This window comes from Hylobates moloch, unplaced genomic scaffold, assembly GCF_009828535.3.
Source record: "Hylobates moloch isolate HMO894 unplaced genomic scaffold, HMol_V3 SCAFFOLD_23, whole genome shotgun sequence".
NCBI classification, from domain to species: Eukaryota; Metazoa; Chordata; class Mammalia; order Primates; family Hylobatidae; genus Hylobates; species Hylobates moloch.
This window is the reverse complement of record NW_026652298.1, coordinates 29,701,547-29,723,173: the sequence shown is the minus strand read 5'-3', so window position 1 is coordinate 29,723,173 and position 21,627 is coordinate 29,701,547. Positions and strand designations below refer to the sequence as shown.

The 21,627-nt window shown below is 50.2% G+C and overlaps 1 protein-coding gene across 1 annotated transcript in view; it reads left to right on the top strand.

Annotated features, from left to right (window-relative positions):
* SNX29 (sorting nexin 29) overlaps positions 1 to 7,865 on the top strand; it is a 593,868-nt gene extending 586,003 nt beyond the window's left edge. Inside the window, exon 21 of the mRNA XM_032145365.2 lies at positions 7,279 to 7,865. Within this exon, the coding sequence (XP_032001256.1) occupies positions 7,279 to 7,405 (127 nt within the window). The 3' untranslated portion in view covers positions 7,406 to 7,865. The remainder of the gene's footprint in view (positions 1 to 7,278) is intronic.
* The last annotated feature ends 13,762 nt before the right edge of the window (positions 7,866 to 21,627 follow it).

Here is a 21,627-nt window from a genome sequence, read left to right as displayed (position 1 = left end):
GTTTTCGAGCTGGGTCGTGGAGGATGGTGGCCACATGCCCGCCACACACCCAGCTCAGTCCTAGCTGGGTTGGAGGGATCCAGGCCTCCAAGCTCCGAAGGCAGCTCCTAGTAAATGGAGTATTGATCAGCTCGTCAAACCCAGATCACAGGTGCAGCAAAGTGAAAAGCTAGTCTCTCCTCACAGCCATTTTCACGGATGAGCAGTTGAGGCTGTCTGATCAATTTTAGCTGCATGCTGGTGACAGGGAACCACGCCTTGCACCCCAGAGACTTAATTAAAAGGAACAGCCACCCCTGGGGCCCTTGGCGGCCACCCTCACACACAGACCCCGTTAACCCCAACTCCCTGGTGCTGTGGTAGTTGCCCACAGCAGGGAGGATGGACACGGAGTTTCTGAAACGAACAGCAAGCATATGTCTCAGAGACCATGCGTGGCTTGGCAGGGGGCTCATTACCGCAGCTTATATTCCTCTCCCAGCAGGGGAGCAGAGGTGGCAGTGCCCTGGGGATGCATGGGCTGTCTCCTAGGTCACCATAGCATCCCAGCACTTATTTCTCCACATTCTCCAGTTACCTTCCAGATGAGCTCACAGCCAAGTGGAGCCCTGGGGACGTAATGTCCCCCGAGTTTCCCAGCTTGGTGACAATGGACCCTGCAACCCAGGAGGCCTGGCCCCTCGTGGATTTCAGGATGGAATCTTGTGCCCTTTCCTTCCCAGTAGTTTGAACTGCATTTCTAAGGCCATTCCCTCACTGTGTGACCCCCCAAAATGGGTCTGGCAATCAGGTCTGAGTAGTAAGATTGACATCTGGCCTGAGCACAGGGTTCGCAGAGGAGTGAACCATGCTGCAGGTGGCCAAGGCCAAGTTCAGAAGCCAAGGGCGAGGGTGTTCAATAAGCAGCATCCTCAGGGGCCACGCTCCATCCTCGTGTCAAACGTGATCCTTGGCTTTGTTGCAAAAACCTGTAGGGCAGATCCTGTGATTTCCCTTCACGTATTTTTGCTTGCACCATTTTTAAAACAGCTCAAGATACAGATCACACACCATACAATTCACCCATTTAAAGTGCATGCAGCTCGGTAGCTTGACTTTGATCCCCCTTCACAAGCTAAGAATCCGAGTCCCAGAAAAGAGCATCGTGACTGGCCCAAGTACCCCTGCTGGTGAATGACACAGCCGGCAGTCATCTAAGACTTTGTCCCCAAGGCCCCTGCTTTCTCTACCGAGAGACAGGGACAAAAGTGACTGGCTCCTGAGAGCTTCAGGCTATCAAGGGGTCGTCCCTGAGGGGCTCTTTTACAATGGAACAGTCTAGATTTACACATACCGCCCTCTTGGAGTCAAGTTTGAGATTGAAGCCTACTGTGGTACCATTTCTAAGTTTTCATGGCGTAGTCCCCTGATTTTTGACAAAGGCTTGGAGTCCTGTAGCCATCGCCATCAAGATGTGGAACAACTCCTTTACTCTCAAATTCCCTAGCGTTCCCCTATAGTCAACCCCTGGAAGCCCCCACTGTTTTGTCGTTTAGTTTTGCCTTCGGCAGAGTGGCCTATGAATGGACTCAGATGTGGGGCAGTTTTGATGATGCCCTTGAGATTTGTCCATGTTGCCAAAAGCCTGCATAGTAAGAAGCAAACGTTCACCCAATGAGGGGTAGCAAAGGAAGGAGGACTGATACATAAGCTTCTTAAATTCTTCAATGCACCTTTAAAACCTTGTTCATGAATATTGTTGCAAAGGCCAAGGTGACCTCAAAATAAAGGTACTGAAAGAAATCCAGAATATTATATAGGAGACACTCACAGCAGAGCCTGTGAAAGGTCACGACACGTCCTCATCCCAGCTCCAGGTGGGCTGAGTCTGGGCTCAGTGATGTCACTTCCCACAATCAAGATGCTGGGATTCTGAGGCTCATACCCTGAAAGTGGCCTCCCCATCAACACTGACGCCCCAGGTACCAGAGGAGCATCAGGATCTGGATCCATGGCTTGGAAAGTCTGCTTTGTGGACTGGACAAAGTCACCCTACAGGAGTGGCCGTTATCCTCAGCCTGTCCTTTATCACCACGTTGATGTTTTACCCATGACTGTGAAAATAGATGGCGACTGCATTTTGTTCCTTGTGGTATGTCCTTCATTCGTAAATTTAGCAACCTAATAGGGTAACACAATTGGCTCAAAGAATAGGGCCAGTAAAACGGGGATGGCGCCCCGCGTCTGAAAGACGTTGAGTCATCTTGCACCACTGGCTGAGGGGTCTGCACCCTCAGGTGGTGGCTTAGTCCTCCATGTCTGTATCACCATGTCTTTCTACTTTCCAGGGGACGGGACAGCAAATAACAGTCTTTTGTCTGGAATTCCCCAGACCGCATGACAGACTCTGGCTCCAGCTGAGAGGAACATGAAAAATGCCAGAGATGGCACTCTCATTCTTTACAGAACAGCCACGATTTCCCCACCCTCGTTTGCCGACCTATCTGAAGACTAACAGCCACCCATTTGCTCACCGCCTTTTATTTCTTTAGGCTGTCTGTTAATATCTCTCCCCATCTCTGTAGCCCACTGGGGCCTCTGCTGTCTCAGGACCAAGCAGCCAAAGATCTGCAATGCCTAGGTGCTGATCTTGTCCAGAAAAACAAGCATGGGCTTTTCAGAGAAGGTTCCCTCTGTCCCCTCCATCCCCCTGCCCCCAGGGTAGGGAGTTGAGGGGTTGCAGTGGGAATAGGAGGTGGTGTGGGAAGTATGCTGTATTTTGGGAGGTCGTAAAATCTTTGTAAAAGCCTCCTTGGCTGGGTATGGTGGCTCACGCCTGTAATCTCAGCACTTGGGAGGCTAAGGTGAGAGGACTGCTTGAGCCAGGAGTTGGAGACCATCCTGGGCACCATAGGGAGACCTCCATCTCTAAAAAACTCTACTCAGTTCCTTTGCTATATTAGATGCCTCTACCAGGAAAAGTTCCTATGAATTTGCTGCCCAGACTTCACTCGTACCTCTTACCTTATTTCAGTTATTTCAGGACGTCAAAGGAGCCAAATCTATATCTAATCCTTACCAACCGCATAACTAGGCATCAAATGATATAGGATTGGCACTATTATTCTCATTTCACAGATCAGAAAGCTGTGTCTTGGGGAGGGTTAATGGATCTTTCTCCAACTTCTATACTGTCTAACGGAAGGAACCCAAGTTTTCTGACTCTGAATATGGAGTTAAGGCTTTTGGCAATCCATTCTCATGGATTGCCATCCAGACCCCCTTTTTCTGTTTTGCAAAACTAGAACAGACCTAACCCCAGCATTAACATGAGTTCATGTTCCTGCTGGGGAGCAGGAATGATGGAACGTACCTCGTGTCCATGCATTCCTCTCTTGCTTAGGCCCCACAACTGCAAGCCCACTGTTATAAAAATGCAGTCGTGCCAGAGAAGAGACAGTCCGTTTCTTGGTGGCTGGCTTTTATCAGTGGAGCCAGCTAAGAAATGGTGTCATTCTGGAAGTGTGGGTGGTACATGAGGCAGAAGTCAGCAGCTAACAAGGGCTATGAAGGATGAGAATTTCACTCTGAGCATGCTGTTTGGGAGGAGTCATCTGCAGCAGGGACTACAGGGAGCCTTGGTTTTAAAAAAAAAAAAAAATAGGTTTTAGTTAAGGCGGTCATTGTAAATGCGAGGCCTTTCAGCTTCGGTAGAAAGTAGCTGACCACAGCCCGTGTCTCTACTGTTGCATACCAGTCCTGGAGGGAGCGTGGCACTGGCCTCATTCCCCTGTAGGGAAGCGTTCCAGTGGGGACACGTGGGGTCTTCTGCTCTTCTGAGTGCTGGCCCTGTCTCTTCTACCCACATTAGCCCCCACTTCCTTTCCCAGTTTACATACTCCCAGTCCCACCTACCCCACGCCTTCAGATTCTGCTGTTCACTCAGATAGCATTACCAAGATTCGGCTATTCTTGACCTACCAAGATGGCAGTTGCAAGAGGTTCAGCCTCAGATATGCCAGCAGCCACCAGCACACTCTGCTCAAGCTCACCATGCTCAGCCATCTGTGTTTTCCATCCATCACGCACTCACTGAAGCCCCTGGTTCTAGCCAGATTTCTGCAGGTCTCAACCACTGAACTTGTCCCAAGTGAAGCCCATCCTCATTCTGCATGCTCTGGAGCCATCACAGCAGCCCTGCCTCCAAGCCCACCTGAGTGCACCCATCTCAGCACCCAAGCCTGTTTCCCAGACATGGCTGTGTTGCACAGGCCCTTGAGGATTCAGCCGTTCCCGTGTCACACAAACCCACTGTCACACCCTCAGCCATAGCAGCCTACACTCACTGGGACTTCCCAGGCACAGACGTGTGACAGATACAGCCCTGTGACTGCTCAGTGCACGCCCCGAGCTAACCCTGCCTTCCAGGAAGAGCAACCAGCTGGGCCGAGTCTGCCCAGCTACAAGTCCACCCCTCCCCACGGGCCTTGCCACCTTCACCTGTGCTCATCTTCACATCTAGAGGACCCTTCACACCTTTGCCTCCTCCAGGAAGCCCTCTGTGCCCTGCTCGGAACCTAACTTCCCTCTCATCGGGGCATCCACCATGCTCCACCACCACGATCTGTCCAATATCTGCTCTCCCCACCCTCAATGAGACTGTGGCTCTCCAACCCCGAGGCCACTTCTGCACGCCTTCATGCCCAGCATGGTGTGTGGTGACACAGCTCATGTTTGAATGTTCACTGCTGCCGAGTCATTGTCACTCTAGGCACTTGATCCCCATGATGCTTAAAACCACCCCACCTTTATTCTGTCCAAGGCTCAGAGAGGACACGCATTTATCTACAGAAACACAGCTAGTTGGTGGCTTTACATAGCCCTTGAATCGTTACTACAGTACTAGGATGTGCTCATGGTTGTCATCCCCCAAATGACAGAGAAGAAAACCAAGGCTGAGACAGCACCACCCACAGGAGGACTGAACAGAGAGGCGTCTGCCTTGGAGCCGTGTCATCTCCCTACCCCGGCGTAACAGGTGCTGTTTGTTAAAAAAAAGCCTCACCCCACCAACTGGTACCTCTCCTCTCACAACCAACAAGGCACTGTCCTCTCTCAGCCACTCTCACAGCCTGTTACCTTCAGGGCCCCTCCGCCAGGCTCTGGTCATTGCAGGGCAGGGCTAGTCCTGGCTGTGCTGAATGACGGCAGTGGTTGCAGGATAAGGAGTTGCTGGTCAGACCCCAGATCTGAAGAGCATGACAGGACGGGGTTGTGACTGCATGGCTTTAAACTGACATTTACATCCAAGCCTTCCTGTATCTAAGAATCAGTCCCCCTACACTGTGAACAAAGACCTCCTTCCCAGCATTTTTGAACCATCCTCTAGTGTTCAGGGATAAAGAGGCTTTTCATAAGGGGGGTCCCCATCCTTTGAAGGAAGTCCTTTGAAGGAAGAGAGGGGCATGTTTCCTTTGGGCCTGCGGCCAGACGCCCACCTAAAAGAGCAATGTGCAGCACACACCAGGCTGGACGGGTTTAGACGATTCAGAGCAGCACCAGCTTTAAGGTCAAATGTTTTTTCATCCATGTACAGAAGGCAAAGCACAACTTGACTTACAGCACAACTTGACTTACAGGAGGAGAAAACAATCATTAAAATGGGTCGTCATTTGGTTAGCTTATCAGGGTGTCAAAGTTGAAACGAGAGGCATCTCCCACGCACAGTGGCCGCATCCCCGGTAAAGTGCAACACAAACCAGATCGTCGTAAAGACATTCACTCCTGAGATACACGAAGACGTTAGCCTATTTCAGGCAACCCTGCAGAGAGCCTCTAGGGGAACGATTTCTTCATGAAATCACCTCTCTCCTTAACTCTTGTGGTTTGTGAAACGGGCCTTGGAGACAGCTGGGGGTGGATGTTTCTGACAGTCACTAGTTGTCTCTGGTCCTCTGAACCACAGATAGGGCAGAGCTAGCTGTGGACAAGGTCCTGTCTTCCTTTGTAGGGTCCAATGGGTCTGAGGCTCACGTCCAGAAAGCCAGGACCCCACACAGGTGCTCAGAACGTAGGAGTGAACATCGATCCTATTAGGTTTTGGTCTTGTTTTAAAGCATTTTATCCCCCCATTGAGATGTTTATTGTACATGATTTTTCTTGTTTTTTTAAGATCGGTAATCTTAGAGATCATTCCTAAGTCCTGCTGATGTTTACTTCCTATTCAAATAGTCTACAGTAGACAGAATAAGAACATTCCCAGCCCCAGAATTTATGTATTGCCTTATTGGGCAAAAGAGACTTCAGAGGTGTGATTAAGGGTGGGCCAGGGACAGTGGCTCACACCTGTAATCCCAGCACTTGAGGCTGACCAGGAGGAGCACTTGAGACCAGCCTGGGCAACAGAGCAAGACCCCATCTACAAAAAAAATTAAAAAATTAGCTAGGCATGGTGGCTGCTACCTGTAGACCCAGCTGCTTGGATCACTTGAGCCCAGGAGGTCGAGGCTGCAGCAAGCTATGATCACACCATTGCACTCTAAAACCTGGTCAAGAGTTGAGACTGTCCCCAGACATTTTTTTAAAATGCAACCACATCATGGGACTTTCTGGTGAGCACCCTGCACTTTCAGGATGCAGCTTCCCGGTCTCTACCCTGTCCTCTCAAAAATGTGCCCAGGGCCTCCCACAATCCAGTCCCATGCCCTGGAACCCACACATGCTGTGGTACTGTGTGTTCCCCTTTGTGTTGCTTTAGAACCAGAATCGGTGTCCCCCTTTTGGTGCTATCTTCCATTGTTCCTGGCTCTTAAACACTGCACCATGCCCAACAACATTATAACTAGACCCTGGCCTAGGGCCTGAGTGTTTTCTTAGGATCAACTCCCCAGGAAGTCCCCCGCCTATGTTTTAGCTACACATTTTTTGTGGTTTTATATAGGGTTCTCTAAAGTCGCCTTGGAGTTAGAAGCATACATTTGCTGAAAAATCAAGGAAAACATGGGGTAGAAAACTGCCTACGACATTCTTTGGTAGCCTTCAAATGCAGACCAGAACGGTGGTACCATGAGCTAGCTCACAGTCAGTCAAGCTTGGAGCCTCAGAGCACTGTTAAACATGGAAAGTTTATGGAATACAGGTTTCTCATTTCTCCAGGTGACACTTGTCAGAGGTGGCTCCCATAGGCCAGTCACAGTTCCCAACGTGATACCTCCTGCCCCACACCTGGCTCTTTTCCCGGCCTGTGGTCATTGGCATTTCAACCCCAGACTTAATCTGCTTCTTTCCCTGGTCTTTCAGTGACATCACCCCACCCGGAGAACCTGTGAACAGCAGCCGGCCCAAAGCAGCTTCCCGCTTCCCCAAACTCTCCCGAGGTCAGCCCCGGGAGCCGCGCAACGTGGAGCCCCAGAGCGGCGATCTCTGACCTTGACAGAACCCCAGCCACGGGCCCTCTGCATCGCGCCAGCTGTCTCCACCCCAGCCACTGCCGCTGGCCCCTAAAGCTCGGCGTGAGGAGCACGTCTATCTGGTGATCCTGAGAGCACACGATCCCCACTAGTTACACAACACCCTGATTAAACTGGTCAGTCTTTGAACCGCACAGTCTAGTGACCCCAGAGAGTAAGGCACTGCCTCGCTGGACAGACTGGGACACGTGGTCCTTCTGTTCCTGGGGTCTGCCCTAGGCTGGAGGGGCTGTTCGCCTTCCTGCAGTTCAGGGCTGGCAGGAGGGGGGCCACCAGGTCAGGCGGGGTGGCCTCTGAGATGCACAGCTGATCCTCTACATAGGGAAGTTCCTACAGAGCCAGCCTCTTTTTGCCACATGGGGACTAGAATGACAGCCTCTTCCTTTTGCTTTTTAAGGTCATTGCCTGGCCTAACCTAGGGATGGCTGGCTTTGGTGGGGCAGGGGGGGGCGGGGGGGCCTGCTTCCTTTCATTGCATTCTCCACCAATGGTCATTAGACACCCAGCACTGTTACAGCTCACTTCTCTAGAGGGAGAGTGCTGTGGCCTTGCTAAGGAGCCATTAGTGATGTGTAATTTGAGTTCACAGAAATTCCCCTGCCTCCCCATGGCTGGCTTCAGGAAGGACCAGTTCCCTCCATAGCCTGAGGCCACCCTAGGCCCTCGCCAGGCTTGGAGTTGGGCAGGGGGGGACTCGGACATCTGGCCTAGCCATTCAGCAACCTGGTAACCCAGTGTCATCCAGCCTGTCCAAAGTGGCCTTGGTCCTACAATCATGAGACTTGGCTCAGGGAACCACTGCAGAAGGTTCCATGGTTTTCAAACCAGGCTCCATGTCTGTGAAGTTGGACCCAGTGTGGGCAACTCAACAGATCATGTTTCAACTAAAGACACATTTTCCATCCTATCTGCCCCCACACGTTGTCCTTGGGAACAGTACTCTGCATCCCCTAAGATAGAGTCCTCCGTTCCCCCCATGTCATCAGGGTGGCTCTCAGAGTACAGGGGCCTTGGAAGGTAGAGAGGAGCTTGGGGACCAGCAGCGAGGCAGCCTCCGGGGGCTCCTCCTCCCGTGAGCTCACATCAGAGCACCTCGCAAGACGAGAGCCATCCTCAGACACTCAGCACAGTTGAAGCAGTTTGCATTTCTGGGGTAAAATAACTAGGAAGGAGGTCGTGAAATGGACTATGCAAGTATAAGTGTGTGTGTTCTGCCTTAACCTGAGGCAGAGACGCAGCAGAGCCTGAGGACAGAAGCAGGTGCAAGGTGATGGTTACATGGCAAGCTATGGGCTTGTCCTGGACCCGCTTCAACTCAGTGGCTTAAAATGTCAACTGCCCAGGTGAGCATGGAGCATCTCCTGGCTCAAGGAAATCTCTGCAGGGAATCATCTGGAAGGTGTTTACTGTGCGTTCCCCTCGTAGCAAGAAGGAAGATTGTTCACGGCCTTTAAGGCAGGCTGAGATCACACACACAGCCCCCCGAGAAACTGAGGCCGCCTACATGACTTTCAGCAGGACCTGGGGCCAGGTAAGCCATGTCCCCCAAATGAGCTGATGTGTGTATGGAGGTGGGGACCCTGCAGTGAGGTTGCGAGTGTACAAGACTCAAGACATCCTGGAAAGGCAACCTGGTCTCCCTCCCACTCACCTGCCAACATTGCTGCAATACACATGCTTTATCTGAAATTCCAGGGCTGGAGTGCACACCGGCCCAACCTGGCTGGCACCTCTAAATAGAGCCCTAACGGACCAAGGCAGGGACTGTCTAAAAGCTCAAGCTGCTGTATCTCATGGTCCCTCAGGTTGGGTTCATGCCACATCGGTTGTTTTGAAGTGTTTGATGCCAGCTCAGAGCTGGTCTCAGGAGTGCCTCCCTAGCCCAGGCACCTGCCCTGGAGGTCATCTCCCTGTTCTGTTGGATACAGAACGGAACGTCCCATTCTCCTACATTTCCCTGGGCCCAGGCTTAGGACCCGCACCTTTTCTGACATCTGCCCCCAAAACACAGGATGTGAATCAGGTCTTGCCCCTACCAGGAAGCACCTTGGACATTCTCCACATGTTAACAATGCAAAAAAGTGTCCCCCAGAGCTGATAGTAACCCATGAGAAATAACTATGCTCTCAGCTAATATTGAACGGGTGGGAGAAACTGCCTCCCCCTTTTATAATGCTGAATTATTCACAGAAAACTTGCCCTGCCCTCCAAAATGGGGAGAGCATGCTTCTGGTACCTCTCCCGTGATCATGTATAGACCCTAGAGTCATCTCCCAGATCCAGACCATCTCATTTTCACTCAAATGCTGGTGACCAGCACATGACAGCAGCTCCTGGAAGCCTTCGCTTTGAAATCCCATAGAATGTTCTGGAAGGAGTGGGTCCGTCCTGCTGCTCAGAACCCCCTTCTGCTCTCTAGTACAGTGCAATGAACTACAGGGAAACAGACAACTCTCACAGGGTTCCCGGTTCCTGGAGTAATGGAGCAGGTACACCCAGGCCTAGCAGGATTGTGGCTGGAAGCTGGTGCCCAAATTCCACGCCCTGTAAATGTGTCATCATCTGCCCCTCAGCCTGGATTCAATTCTGAGGGCTGGCTCAGCCCGTGAGCTATCCATCAGTGGCGAAGACACCCCTACAGAAAGGATTGCTTGCACCTCACAACTGTCTCCTTCCAGGATTACTCGGGGGGTTTCAAAGTCAGCATCTGAGAACAGAAGCCCCCCTCTCCCCTAATCGAGAGGAACCTGGGGGGCCCACCTCTCTCTCAAGGGCCTTGGATTTCTGGGACCACCTCTGCTGGGAGGAAGAATTCACACCGAATCCTTTCTCTCTTCATGGCCTGCTGTGGCTCAAACAGAACATCACCAGGTTCCATCTTTTCACTTTTCTCCCCCAGATCAAAGACCACTCAGAAAAGGTAGGGCTGGGCAGAGTTGTCTCTCCTTGAGAAAGAGAACAAAAGCTTCCAAGGAAGGGAGGTTAAAGGCTGCTAGAAACCTAGCCCAGCCCTCCACTCCTGACCTGAGACAGAACCTTCTCCCCTCCTCTTCCCGGAATCAGTCTGAAATTCCAGCTTCTTTGATTCGCACTTAGTGGTATGCTCCAGTGACGTTGCTGGCAAGCCATTTTAGAGTGTGGAGCTGCGATTCAAAGCCCCCAGCATTTCTCTAACCGGCAGGCCCTGGTAGAGGAAGACACTTTCAGCGAAGAGGCTCTTATAGTCCATAGTGGTAGCCATCTTCACATCCAGTCACCATTGCATCTAGGGACATGCTGGCTACAGAAGGGTAACTTGGTGCACGAGGGTGCCATCTTGCAAAATCTAGGAAGAGGAAGGGGAGGGATGTGGACTGGGTCTGATCACAGCCCTTGGCTCTGCTTCATACCTTAGAGCTTATAAGATGAATTCTTTGTTAACCATGTAATTTTTTTTTTTTTTTTTTTTTTAGAACCATGGCAGGTAGTTATTGTGCTTTAGAAACCAGAGGCGCCTGAAAGTCATTTACACCAGGCACATTGATAGCATGGTTGTAGCTGATACAACCAACAGGCACTGGGGCCAGTGACCACAACCTGGGATTGCAAACAGGAGTGAAGCCCGCCAGCCTGCCTGGTTGATGCACAGCAGGCTCTGCCTTCTGGAGGCAGCTTATATCCTAACACCCTGAGCCAGGGCTCTGTGGCCCAGGCGAGCAGTGGCTGCCTCTCTTGGTTGTGCATGGGACGATTTACACACCCTCGGGACCAGTTCGTGGGGTTCTGGGCCTCGGCTTTCCTGCCCCACCTGCTCAAGCCCCCATGGGGCTGCAACTCCATCTGGCCCCTCACAGGGAGGCCCAGCCATGTTCTCTGGGCACCCAGTGAGCCCCCTCCCTTCCAACCATCCCCAGAATCCATCCTTCATTCCTCAGCCAAGCTCCTATGTGAGCTGCAGCACCCATACGGGAGAGGCCCTGCACTCCCGAAGCATGTTCCAGCCTTGGCACAGAACTGATGGCAACGGGCGGGCTGGGTTTTCAGCTCCTGGGACCAGAGAAAGACTCCCGCCTCACTCCTTCCCCAGTACATCAGACTGGCTAGGAGGCATCCCAGAAGGGGCAGCCTCGTGCCCGGGTTTCAGCCCCAAAAGTAGTGATTGTCTTTCCTCTGCCTTGGCATTTCTCTCGGAATCACGACAGACGTGGGGTGTTTCTGGAAGGCAGGCATCTGTTTATGCACAAGGTCAATGGTAACATTTTTCAAAATATTGTGCATTAATTCATTAAAGCTACTGTTAAATATTTGCTGTTTTCAGATTGGCTTCCATGCTAATTTTGCACAGTTGTAGCACTGTATATCTCACATTTCTGTGCCAAAAAAGTTCATCTTCATGTTTTTCTAATATACAATCTTGATTTATGTTCCTAAAATAAAGCTTCAGCTCCTGGGTCAATAGGAATAAGGGTGTAGCATCCAGGGTCTCCCGACTCTGGGCAGACCGGATCCCACGGTTCATCCCATGGTTGTTGAAACGCACCTGGATCAGTCATCTCTGGTATTCCTCACTCTAGCCATGAACCATTGCCATCTTATGGGCCCAATTTGGGTACCCTGAATTCTGTCATGGAACACACACTTACTTCTAAATCCCAGCAACCAACCAAGCTGCATATCCTTTCTTATAGCTAGGTTCTATAGAGAAGTGAAAAAAATCTGGTTTCCTTAAAAGATGGTAGAGCCTATGACATGAACTAGCAGCCCTGCTGGCAGAAGATTCTAGATTCACCACAGGTGGTTTAAGGCCCCGGGATTTAGTTCTTACCGGTGCATAAATGTTTTCCCATCGTAATCAGAAAACCACTCACCCAGGCTTCCCCCATTTCCCCTCAAATTTGTTCAGCTCTGCCACCAGTCTCCGTGAACAGAAGGGGAACCACTGTCAGTGTAGGACAGAGGATGCCCTTCTAAGAATTGGGACCGAGGACAGAAGCACACACAATGGTGGATCACACATTTGCACCCAGCTCAACTAAACGCTCAATAAGTGACCCCAGAAACTATTAATTTCCCGGAGTGAAGGGGATGGGGGTAGAGCTACTTAGAATTTTTATTATCCAGGATTCATCCTAAGAAGAATGTCGGCCTCTCTTCCTCCCTGGCTTAGCCGTCAGGTAGAACGGTTACTCACCTGATACCGACTCCTTAGAGAAGCGACTCTTTTGCATGGAGGAGCAATGGTAACCCCACTAGGGGGCGCCCATGATCGGCTCCCAGTGAGCCTTCTTAGGGGTAAGCGGGCCGCGTATCTAGTCTATGGTAGTCTGTGTGTACAGAAGGTCTACAAGTCTGTGGAAACGCCCTGAAACCTGTAGTATCTTAACTACCCTCTTATGTTAAGGTTTACGTAATAGGATTTTTAAACAAATGTGTTTAATTTTTTTAAGATCTCTTGTATTAAAATTTTCTTTTGGAATAAGCTGTGGAAATTTTGTTACAACCTGGTTGAGATAAACCTCTTTACAATGACAAAAATTGTGACATTTTATAAACTAGATACTTCAGTGGATGGTCTCTGTCTCAGTTCTTTTTCAACAACTAGAGATTGAGGTTAACTTTTAATACACGTGTGATCAACCGAATTGAAATGGAACAAAATCTCATTTTCAGTTAATTATATTAGGCAGATCTAGATAACCTGGCAATGCAGAATTAAAATTTCATACAGAAAAAAACACTCCTCATTACAGCTACGTATGTATTCACTCGTATAATAAACACACATACAGGCAATATAGCAACTAAGCCTATGAACGAAATCTGAACCCTGCACAGTAACGCTGGAGTTCATCAGCTATTTCACTGCTGTGCAACAGGCGCCCATCAGATGAAGGGCAAAAGCAGGAAAGACTCAGTCAACCCTCTGCAGACCCCTAACAGGTCTTCGTACTTATTTTACCACATATACTGTGAAAGGAAAATAAATCTTGGGGCCCCCAAATCACTACAGGGAAAAGTCAAGCTGCGAGCTGCTTAGGGCCAAACTGCCTCCCACTCTATTTAAAGTCACACCTCTGCTCACCGAGATAAATGCATATCGGATTGCCTGCTTTGGAAAGGCTAATCAGAAACGCAAAAGAATGCAGCCAGCAAGCAGCATAGTGGCTCACACCTGTAATCCCAGCACTTTGGGAGGCCAAGGTGGGAGGATCACCTGAGCTCAGGAGTTTGAGACAAGCCTGGCCAACATAGTAAAACCCTGTCTCTACTAAAAATACGAAAATTAGCCAGGTGTGGTGGCAGGCACCTGTAATCCCAGCTACTTGAGAGGCTGAGGCAGGAATAATCGCTTGAACTTGGAGGCAGAGATTGCAGTGAACTGAGATCGTACCACACACAGTCTCATTTGTTGCCCAGACTGGAGTACAATCTCAAAAAAACTACATACACCACACACAAGAATGCCACTGGGTCTCTTCTCTAGGACCTGGAAGCTCCCCTTCCTTGAATTGTCCCATCTTTCCAATCAGTTTTAAGAATATCACCTTTGCTTCATTGTCCAGTCCAAGCTTCTCGGTTTCCACTAAGTCTGTCTTCCTGGGCTGTCGTCCTCAAGCTTGGTTCAGAATAAAGTTAACTTTGGTTTATATCTATATAGTGCCTGTTATTAACCTCTTGGGTTGACAATTCTGACTCCCACGAAGTAAATCCCTAGTGGGCGACTGTCACATTCACTCATCACCAAGTTCCCACGTGCTGCCTTCCTTACCCGCCACTTCCCAGGCCCCTTGTCAGCCGTGACCATGTGCTCAGTCCCAAACGGCAATGACAGGTAACTTCTCCAGGTTGAAGCACTTACGAGTTGCGGCACAACTCTCAGCCCTTCCTTGGGGGCCACAGACTGAGCTAGTGGAATCATAAAGTGGCATCAGCCTGGATCCTGAGTCACCACACAGAGGGCTGTGTAGTCAAGTGGAGAGTGCCAAGAGGCGGCTTGGGTGGGTCCAGCTACTGGAATGTTGCCGTTTGTTACCGCAGCATAGCCTAATATCTTCTGATTAAGCCATTGAGACATAAGCTCAGATACTGTAGACAGTTGAAAGGTGTTTTTTGGGAGACGGGTCTCACACTCTGTGGCCCAGGCTGGAGTTCAGTGGTCCAATGTCTCACTGCAGCGTGGACCTCCCGGGCTCAAGCCATCCTCCCACGTCAGCATCTCACATAGCTGGGACCACAGGTGCACCTCCACCATGCATGCCTAATTTTTACTTTTTTTTGGAGGGGGGCTAGAGACAGGGTCCCACTATGTTGCCCAGTCTGGTCTCACAGTCTTGGGCTCAAGTGATTCTCTTGCCTTCGGCTACCAAGGTGCTGAGATTACAGGCATGAGCCATTACACCAGACTGAAAAAACGTGAAGAAAAAAAAGCAGTGAGAAATTTTAAGAGACCTGACTGATTTGGTCTTGAGGGGAAGGTGAGGGTTGGAAAGAGCCGAGATCTGGCAGGTAACGAACAGCAGGTTAACATTTGTCAAACACTGTGCCATACGCCAGGCACTGAGCTAAATGTTTGTAGACATCCAAGCAAAAGCCACACTCAAAGCCTGTAGCATGGTGACTAGGATCAGTGAAGGTCTCTGATTAGCCACTGGACACTCCCAGGTTCAACCGATTCTCCTGCCTCAGCCTCCCGAGTAGCTGGGATTACAGGCATGCACCAGCACGCCTGGCTAATATTTTACGTTTTTAGTAGAGACAGGGTTTTGCCATGTTGCTCAGGCTTGTCTCGAACCCTGACCTCAAGTGATCCGCCCACCTCAGCCTCCAAAATGCTGGGATTACAGGTGTGAGCCACCACACCTGGCTGGCCAAAGTGACTTTTAAGCTGAGACCTAAAGGATGGCAAGAAAGTCTACACTGCCCCCACACCTCACAAATAATTTACACTGGCTTCAATAATCAGACCCTACAACAAAATAGTCAACATTTTTTACCCAGTTATGCTAACAAGAGTAACGAAAGGCCCCTGGGATAAGAATCCGGGCATAAAGTAAGTTCCCAATCAGGGCCGCCTGAAGGGCATTGTTGCAGGTGGGCCTTAAAAAGCCCAGCTGGGCAAAGGCTGCTGGAGGTTGTCACAGATGGAGGCAGTATGTAACCATTTGTCTGGGGGGGATGGGGCACCATGCCAGGAACCCCACAGCTGCATTGCCGTGGGCATTAAATCAGGAGGCCACACTTAGGGGAACGTGAAGGGACCTCAGGACATAGTCTTCACGCTGCTTTTCCTGTCCTGCACCATCCTAAGTGACCCCTGCCAATACCACCTCCACCAGCGCTGTCCAACAAATACCATGTGAGCCATGTATGCCATTTAAAGTTTTCAGCCAGGTACAGTGGCTCAGACCTGTAATGCCAGCACTTTGGGAGGCCGAAACAGGAGGACAGCTTGAGGCCAGGTATTCAAGACCAGCCTGGGCAGCATAGCAAAATGTCTCTAACAAGGTTTTGTTTTTTTCAGATGGAGTCTTGCTCCGTCACCCAGGCTGGAGTGAAGTGGCGCCATCTCGGCTCACTGTAACCTCTGCCTTCCGGGTTCATGTCATTGTCCTGCCTCAGCCTCCCAAGTAGCTGGTACTACAAGTTGTCTGCCACCATGCTTGGGGTTTTTTTTTTTTTTTTAAGTGGAGACAGAGTTTCACCATGTTAGCCAGGATGGTCTCTATCTCCTGACCTCGTGATCCACCCACCTCGGCCTCCCAAAGCTCTGGGATTACAGGCAGGAGCCACCGTGCCCGGCTCAGTTTGTTAACTAGCCACATATGGTAGCATGCTCCTGTCTTCCCAGCTACTCAGAAGACCAGGACAGGTAGATCACTTGAGCCCAGAAGTTCAAGTCTGCAAGTGAGCAATGATCATAGCACTGCATTCCAGCCTGGGCAACAGAGCAAGATCCTGTTTCACAAAAACAAATTCTAGTAGCCCCATTAATATTTTTAAAACGCAGCTGAAAATTCTAATAGTGTGTTTCATTTAACGCAATACATCCAAGACATTGTCATTTCAACATGCAATCATTTTGAAACTTACTGATACATTTTGCATTTTTGGGTATTAAGTCAGCAAACCGGTGTATTATTTTATGCACTGCACAGCTCTGCTCAGATGAGCTACATCTCGAGGGCTCAGTATCCTGTATGACTGGTGTCTTTTCGTATTGGGCAACAGAGCTCTGTGGACAATCAACTCCCAAACCTATGTCAGCCTCATGTCTGACTGCCTAAGCAAGACTCCATTTGCATCACTTCATAAGCATCTCAAACTCAACTAAAAGGCATCTCTTGTTTTCTGCCCCAAAACTGCTCCTACCCGTGACTCCCCAGCTGAGGAAGTAGGGGTTCCATCTTAGCAGCTGTGCAGGCCACCAGTCCTTGCCTCTTCCTGTCCCCTAACCCCTAATTGACCAGGTTCCTATTTATTCACTCCCATAAGAAACAGGCACCTACTGTTGCCAGGCATACACCAGAGAGCAAGACAGGTAAGGTGCACTATTGCCCTTGGCTCCACCCCTGAAATAGATCTAGATTAGACTGCCTCCAGCACCCTCCATGCCTCACCACCATGGTCAGAGCTACCATTGCCTCTCATGATATGGGTGCCACTGTCCTCCCGAGTCACCCCCCATGCCATCACACTGTCATTCCGGCTCCTCTCCACGTAGCACCCACTGCAACCTTTAACATTGCTTTGGGTCACTCACTTGATCACAACCCTCCAGAGGACTCCTGCCTTGCTCTGCTCCTGGTGACCTCTCCCATGGCAGACAATGCTTTAAGAAGTATTGGCTGGGTGCAGTGGCTCACACCTGCAATGCCAGCACTTTTGGAGGCCAAGGTGGCTTGGATCAATTGAGCCCAGGAATTAGACACCAGCCTAGGCAACACAGTAAGACTTCATCTCCACAAAAAAAAAGACCACACACACACAGAAGCCGGGTATGCTGGCACATGCCTGTGTCCCAGCTCCTCAGGAGGCTGAGATGGGAGGATCACTTGAGCCTAGGAGGCAGAGGCTGCCGTGAACTGTGATCATGCCACTGTCTTCTAGCCTGAGCAACACAGCAAGCCCCAGTCTCAAAACGGAACCCTAAAATCTACTCTGAAGGGGCAGGGATGTGGGGGGCTGTCATAGAAACTTGCCCTGAGAGTGGCCTCAAAGTCTGCCCTAATAAATGCCCCACTTCTATAGCTGAAGATTCTGAGCATTCTTTCCCATGCGCACGTAAGTGATGGGTAATTGAGGCATCATTGTGCATGAAGCTGGACCTGTCTGAGCCTTGATGACTGACAGACACGCCGAACTGGCCCAGATTCTCCACGTGGACTGTTTTCCTAGAATCCCCATGCATCTGAGATGTCATCTGTGACACACCCAACAACGGCCCCGAACACATCCACACCTGAATCCCCGGCACCTGTGAATGTGTGACCTTACAAGGGGCAGTGGGTTGAACAGTGTCCCCCAAAACTCATGCGTGCCTGGAACCTGAGTGTGGCCTTATTTGGAAACAGGGTCTTTGCAAATGTCATCAAGATGAGGTCACAATACATTTGAGTGGGTACCAATGCAGTGACTGGTGTCCCTGCCAGAGGGGGCAATCTGGATACAGAGGGAAGACAGCATGTGAAGACAGGCAGGGACTGGGTTGCAGCAGCTACAACCCAAGGCCCGTCCAGGAGTGCCGGCGACCACCAGAGGCCAGGAAAGGGGCACGGGACACCTGCCCTCAGAGCCCCCAAAAGGAGCCAGCGCTGTTGACACCTTCAATTCATACCTCTGGCCTCCAGAACTAAAATACGTATGTTTTGAGTCACCATCTTATGCTCACTCATGACAGCAGCTCCAGGAAGCAATACACATGGTGCAAGGGCCTTTGCAGATGAGATTAACTGGAGGATCTGGAGATAGGGAGATGATCCCGATCATCTAAGCAGCCCAGTGACATCAGAAGAGTCCTTGGCAGAGTCAGGAGGAGATGTGATGGCAGAAGGAGGGAGACAAGAGACAGTATGAGACTTGAAGATGCCACCCTGCTGGTTTGGAAGATGGTAGAAGGACCTTCACAGCCAGGGAATGCAGGCAGCCTCCAAAAGCCAAAAAAGGAGGGAACTAAGGCTCCTTCTAGATGTCACCCTTTAAGTACCAACCCCAGGGGCTAACACAGGCATCCAGTGACTCCTCGAAACGGGCCACTAGTGGTCAGCTGAGGGAGGCAGTGTGGCCAGCATCATGGCAGCCAGGCGTTCCACACCCCCTAACACCCCTCTCCATGCCAGCCGTACACTAAGCCCTGAGATCCATGAAGAATGAGATAGGCCTGGAGAGGAGTAATTAGGAAAGGTGTTTCAAATACCTACAACAAAGTGCACTGTTGGGAGACATGTATCATCTGTGATGATACTGAACGTACCTAAAAAATTTACAACAGCAAGAACAAGGAATCCAGCTAGGTTCCCCATCAATGGTGGATTGGATAAAGAAAACATGGTACATAAAAAATGTGGTACCATGGAATACTATAGAATACTACACAGCCATAACAAAAATCACTGCCTGTGCAGCACCATGAACGCAACTAGAGCCCGTTATCTTAAGAGAATTAATGCAGGAACAGAAAACCAAATACCACATGTTCTTAAAAGCAGAAACTAAACATCAACTACACATGGACACAAAGAAGGGAACAACAGACACTGAGCCCTCCTTGCAGGTTGTAAAACCACCCATCAGGGACTAAGCTTATTACTGGGTGATAAAATAATCTGTACACCAAACGCCCCTGACACCCAATTTACCCACGTAACAAACCTACACCTCTGAACCTAAAAGTTGGAGGGAAAAACAGAATTCACAGTTCGAGATTATCTTAAAGGATTTAGGTTGCATTTCCTGCAGCAGAAACAGGACGTGGTCTCTCGTCCTAAAAAATCATCCTGATGAATGGGTCCAACAACACCGGCTCTTTCCACACAAGGGAGGAGTGCTCAGCCTTAAAAATGAAGGGAAGGCTTACACATGGGTAAGCCTTAAGGACTAGATATGGTTTGGCTCCGTGTGCCTACCCAAATCTCAGGTTGAATTGGAATCCCCAGTGTTGAGGGAGGGAGCCGGTGGGAGGTGACTGGATCATGGGAGCAGATTTCCCTCTTGTCATGAGACCAAGAGAGTTCTCCCAAGATCCGGTCATTCAAAAGTGTACCACCTCCCGCTTCACTGTCTTTCCTAACTCCACCGTGCTGAGAGGTGCCTGCTTCCCCCTTCGACTTCTGCCATGATGGTAAGCTTCCTGAGGCCTTCCAGCCATGCTTTTCTGTACAGTCTACAGAACTGTCGTCAATTACATCTCTTTTATCAACTACCCAGTCTCAGGTAGTTGGGGTTTTTTGGAGACTGACTCACTGTTGCCCAGGCTGGAGCACAGTGGCACAATCTCAGCTTACTGCAACCTCCACCTCCCCTGGGTTCAAGCGATTTTCCTGCCTCAGCCTCTCGAGTAGCTGGGATTACAGGTGCATGCCACCATGCCCAGCAAATGTTTTGTATTTAGTAGAGATGGGGTTTCACCATGTTGGTCAAACTGCTGTCGAACTCCTGACCTCAGGTGATCCACCAACCTTGGCCTCCCAAAGTACTGAGATTACAGGTGTGGAGCCACCGTGCCCGGCCTCAGGCAGTTCTTTATAGCAACGTGAGAACAGACTAATGCGAGGACATTATGCTGACTGAAATAAACCAATCACAAAAAACGGGCAATTGTGTATTACACTTAATGGCGTTTCCTAGAAGAATCAAATTCCTAGGGAGAGAAGGTAGAGTGCCAGTGGCCAGGGGTGGGAGGGAAGATGAGAAGTTCATGTTTCATGGGTGTGGAGTTTGTTTGGGAAGATGGAGTTCTGGAGGTGGACGACAGTGTCAGCTGCATGATGACACGAATGTACCGAATACCACAAAACAGCACACTGACAAATAGTTTGTTACATGTATTTTACCACAGTAAAATGCTTAATCACCCCGATTTCACAGATGAGATTATTGAAGCCCAGAGGCAAGAAGCTTGCCCACATGCCCGTGGCTTTGACACAGCATTACTGATCAAATCCAAGCTTTTCTCCATCTCAAAATCTTAGCCCTGACCACTGAGTGAAAGGGCAGCTAGGAAGATGGGGAAAGAAACGTGCGATTGTTTTCCTATCCTGTGCCATTAACTGGGTCTGACACCAGTTGAGATGGCCAACCAACTTTGCTGGAGATCTTAAGTCCAACAAGGGTAAGATTTATCGCAGGGCTGTTCAGCAGCTCATGGCAAGAGATCAACTTTTTGATCACACGGAGAATAGATAGGAGTTACCACCCGAGACAGCCCTGGACCACGTGAGTTCTGAGACATGCTGGCCGTCTATGGGGAGGTGGAATAGGTAACCCCGGGGAGGTGGAATAGGTAACCCCGGGGAGGTGGAATAGGTAACCCCGGGGAGGTGGAATAGGTAACCCCGGGGAGGTGGGAGGGCTCCTCCGTGAAGCCAGCCCCCTGCAAAGGGGGTTTCCCTCTAATGACACAGCCAGCCCTTCACAATTACCCAGGGCCACCCTCTCAAACACTATGTTCAGACCAGAAAAATCAGATGAAAGAACGGAACCCCTTGGAAGCCCACGCATGAAAAGGCTCTGACTGGCTGGACATGGTGGCTCACGCCTGTAATCCTAGCACTTTGGGAAGCCGAGGCAGGCAGATCACCTGAGGTCAGGAGTTGGAGACCAGCCTGGCCAACATGGTGAAACCCCGTGTCAACTCAAAAAAGTTCGCCAGGCACTGTGTTGCACGTTTGTAATCCTAGCTACTTAGGAGGCTGAGGCAGAACTGCTTGGAACCCAGGAGGCGGAGGTTGCAGTGAGCCAAGAGCATGCCATTGTACTCTAGCCTGGGCAACAGAGACTGACTCCAAAAAAAAAAAAAAAAAAAAAAAAAAAAAAAAAAAAAAAAAAGTAAACACAAAACAAAAAACAGGCACCAACTGTGGCAAGACAGTCAAGGGCATGAGGTGGGGGGTCTCCTACCAAGACCCAGGCCCAGCTCTGCCCCACCTGGCTGTGGGAGCTGAACCTTGTCTATCAATCTCTCTCGGCCTCAGTGTCTTCAATC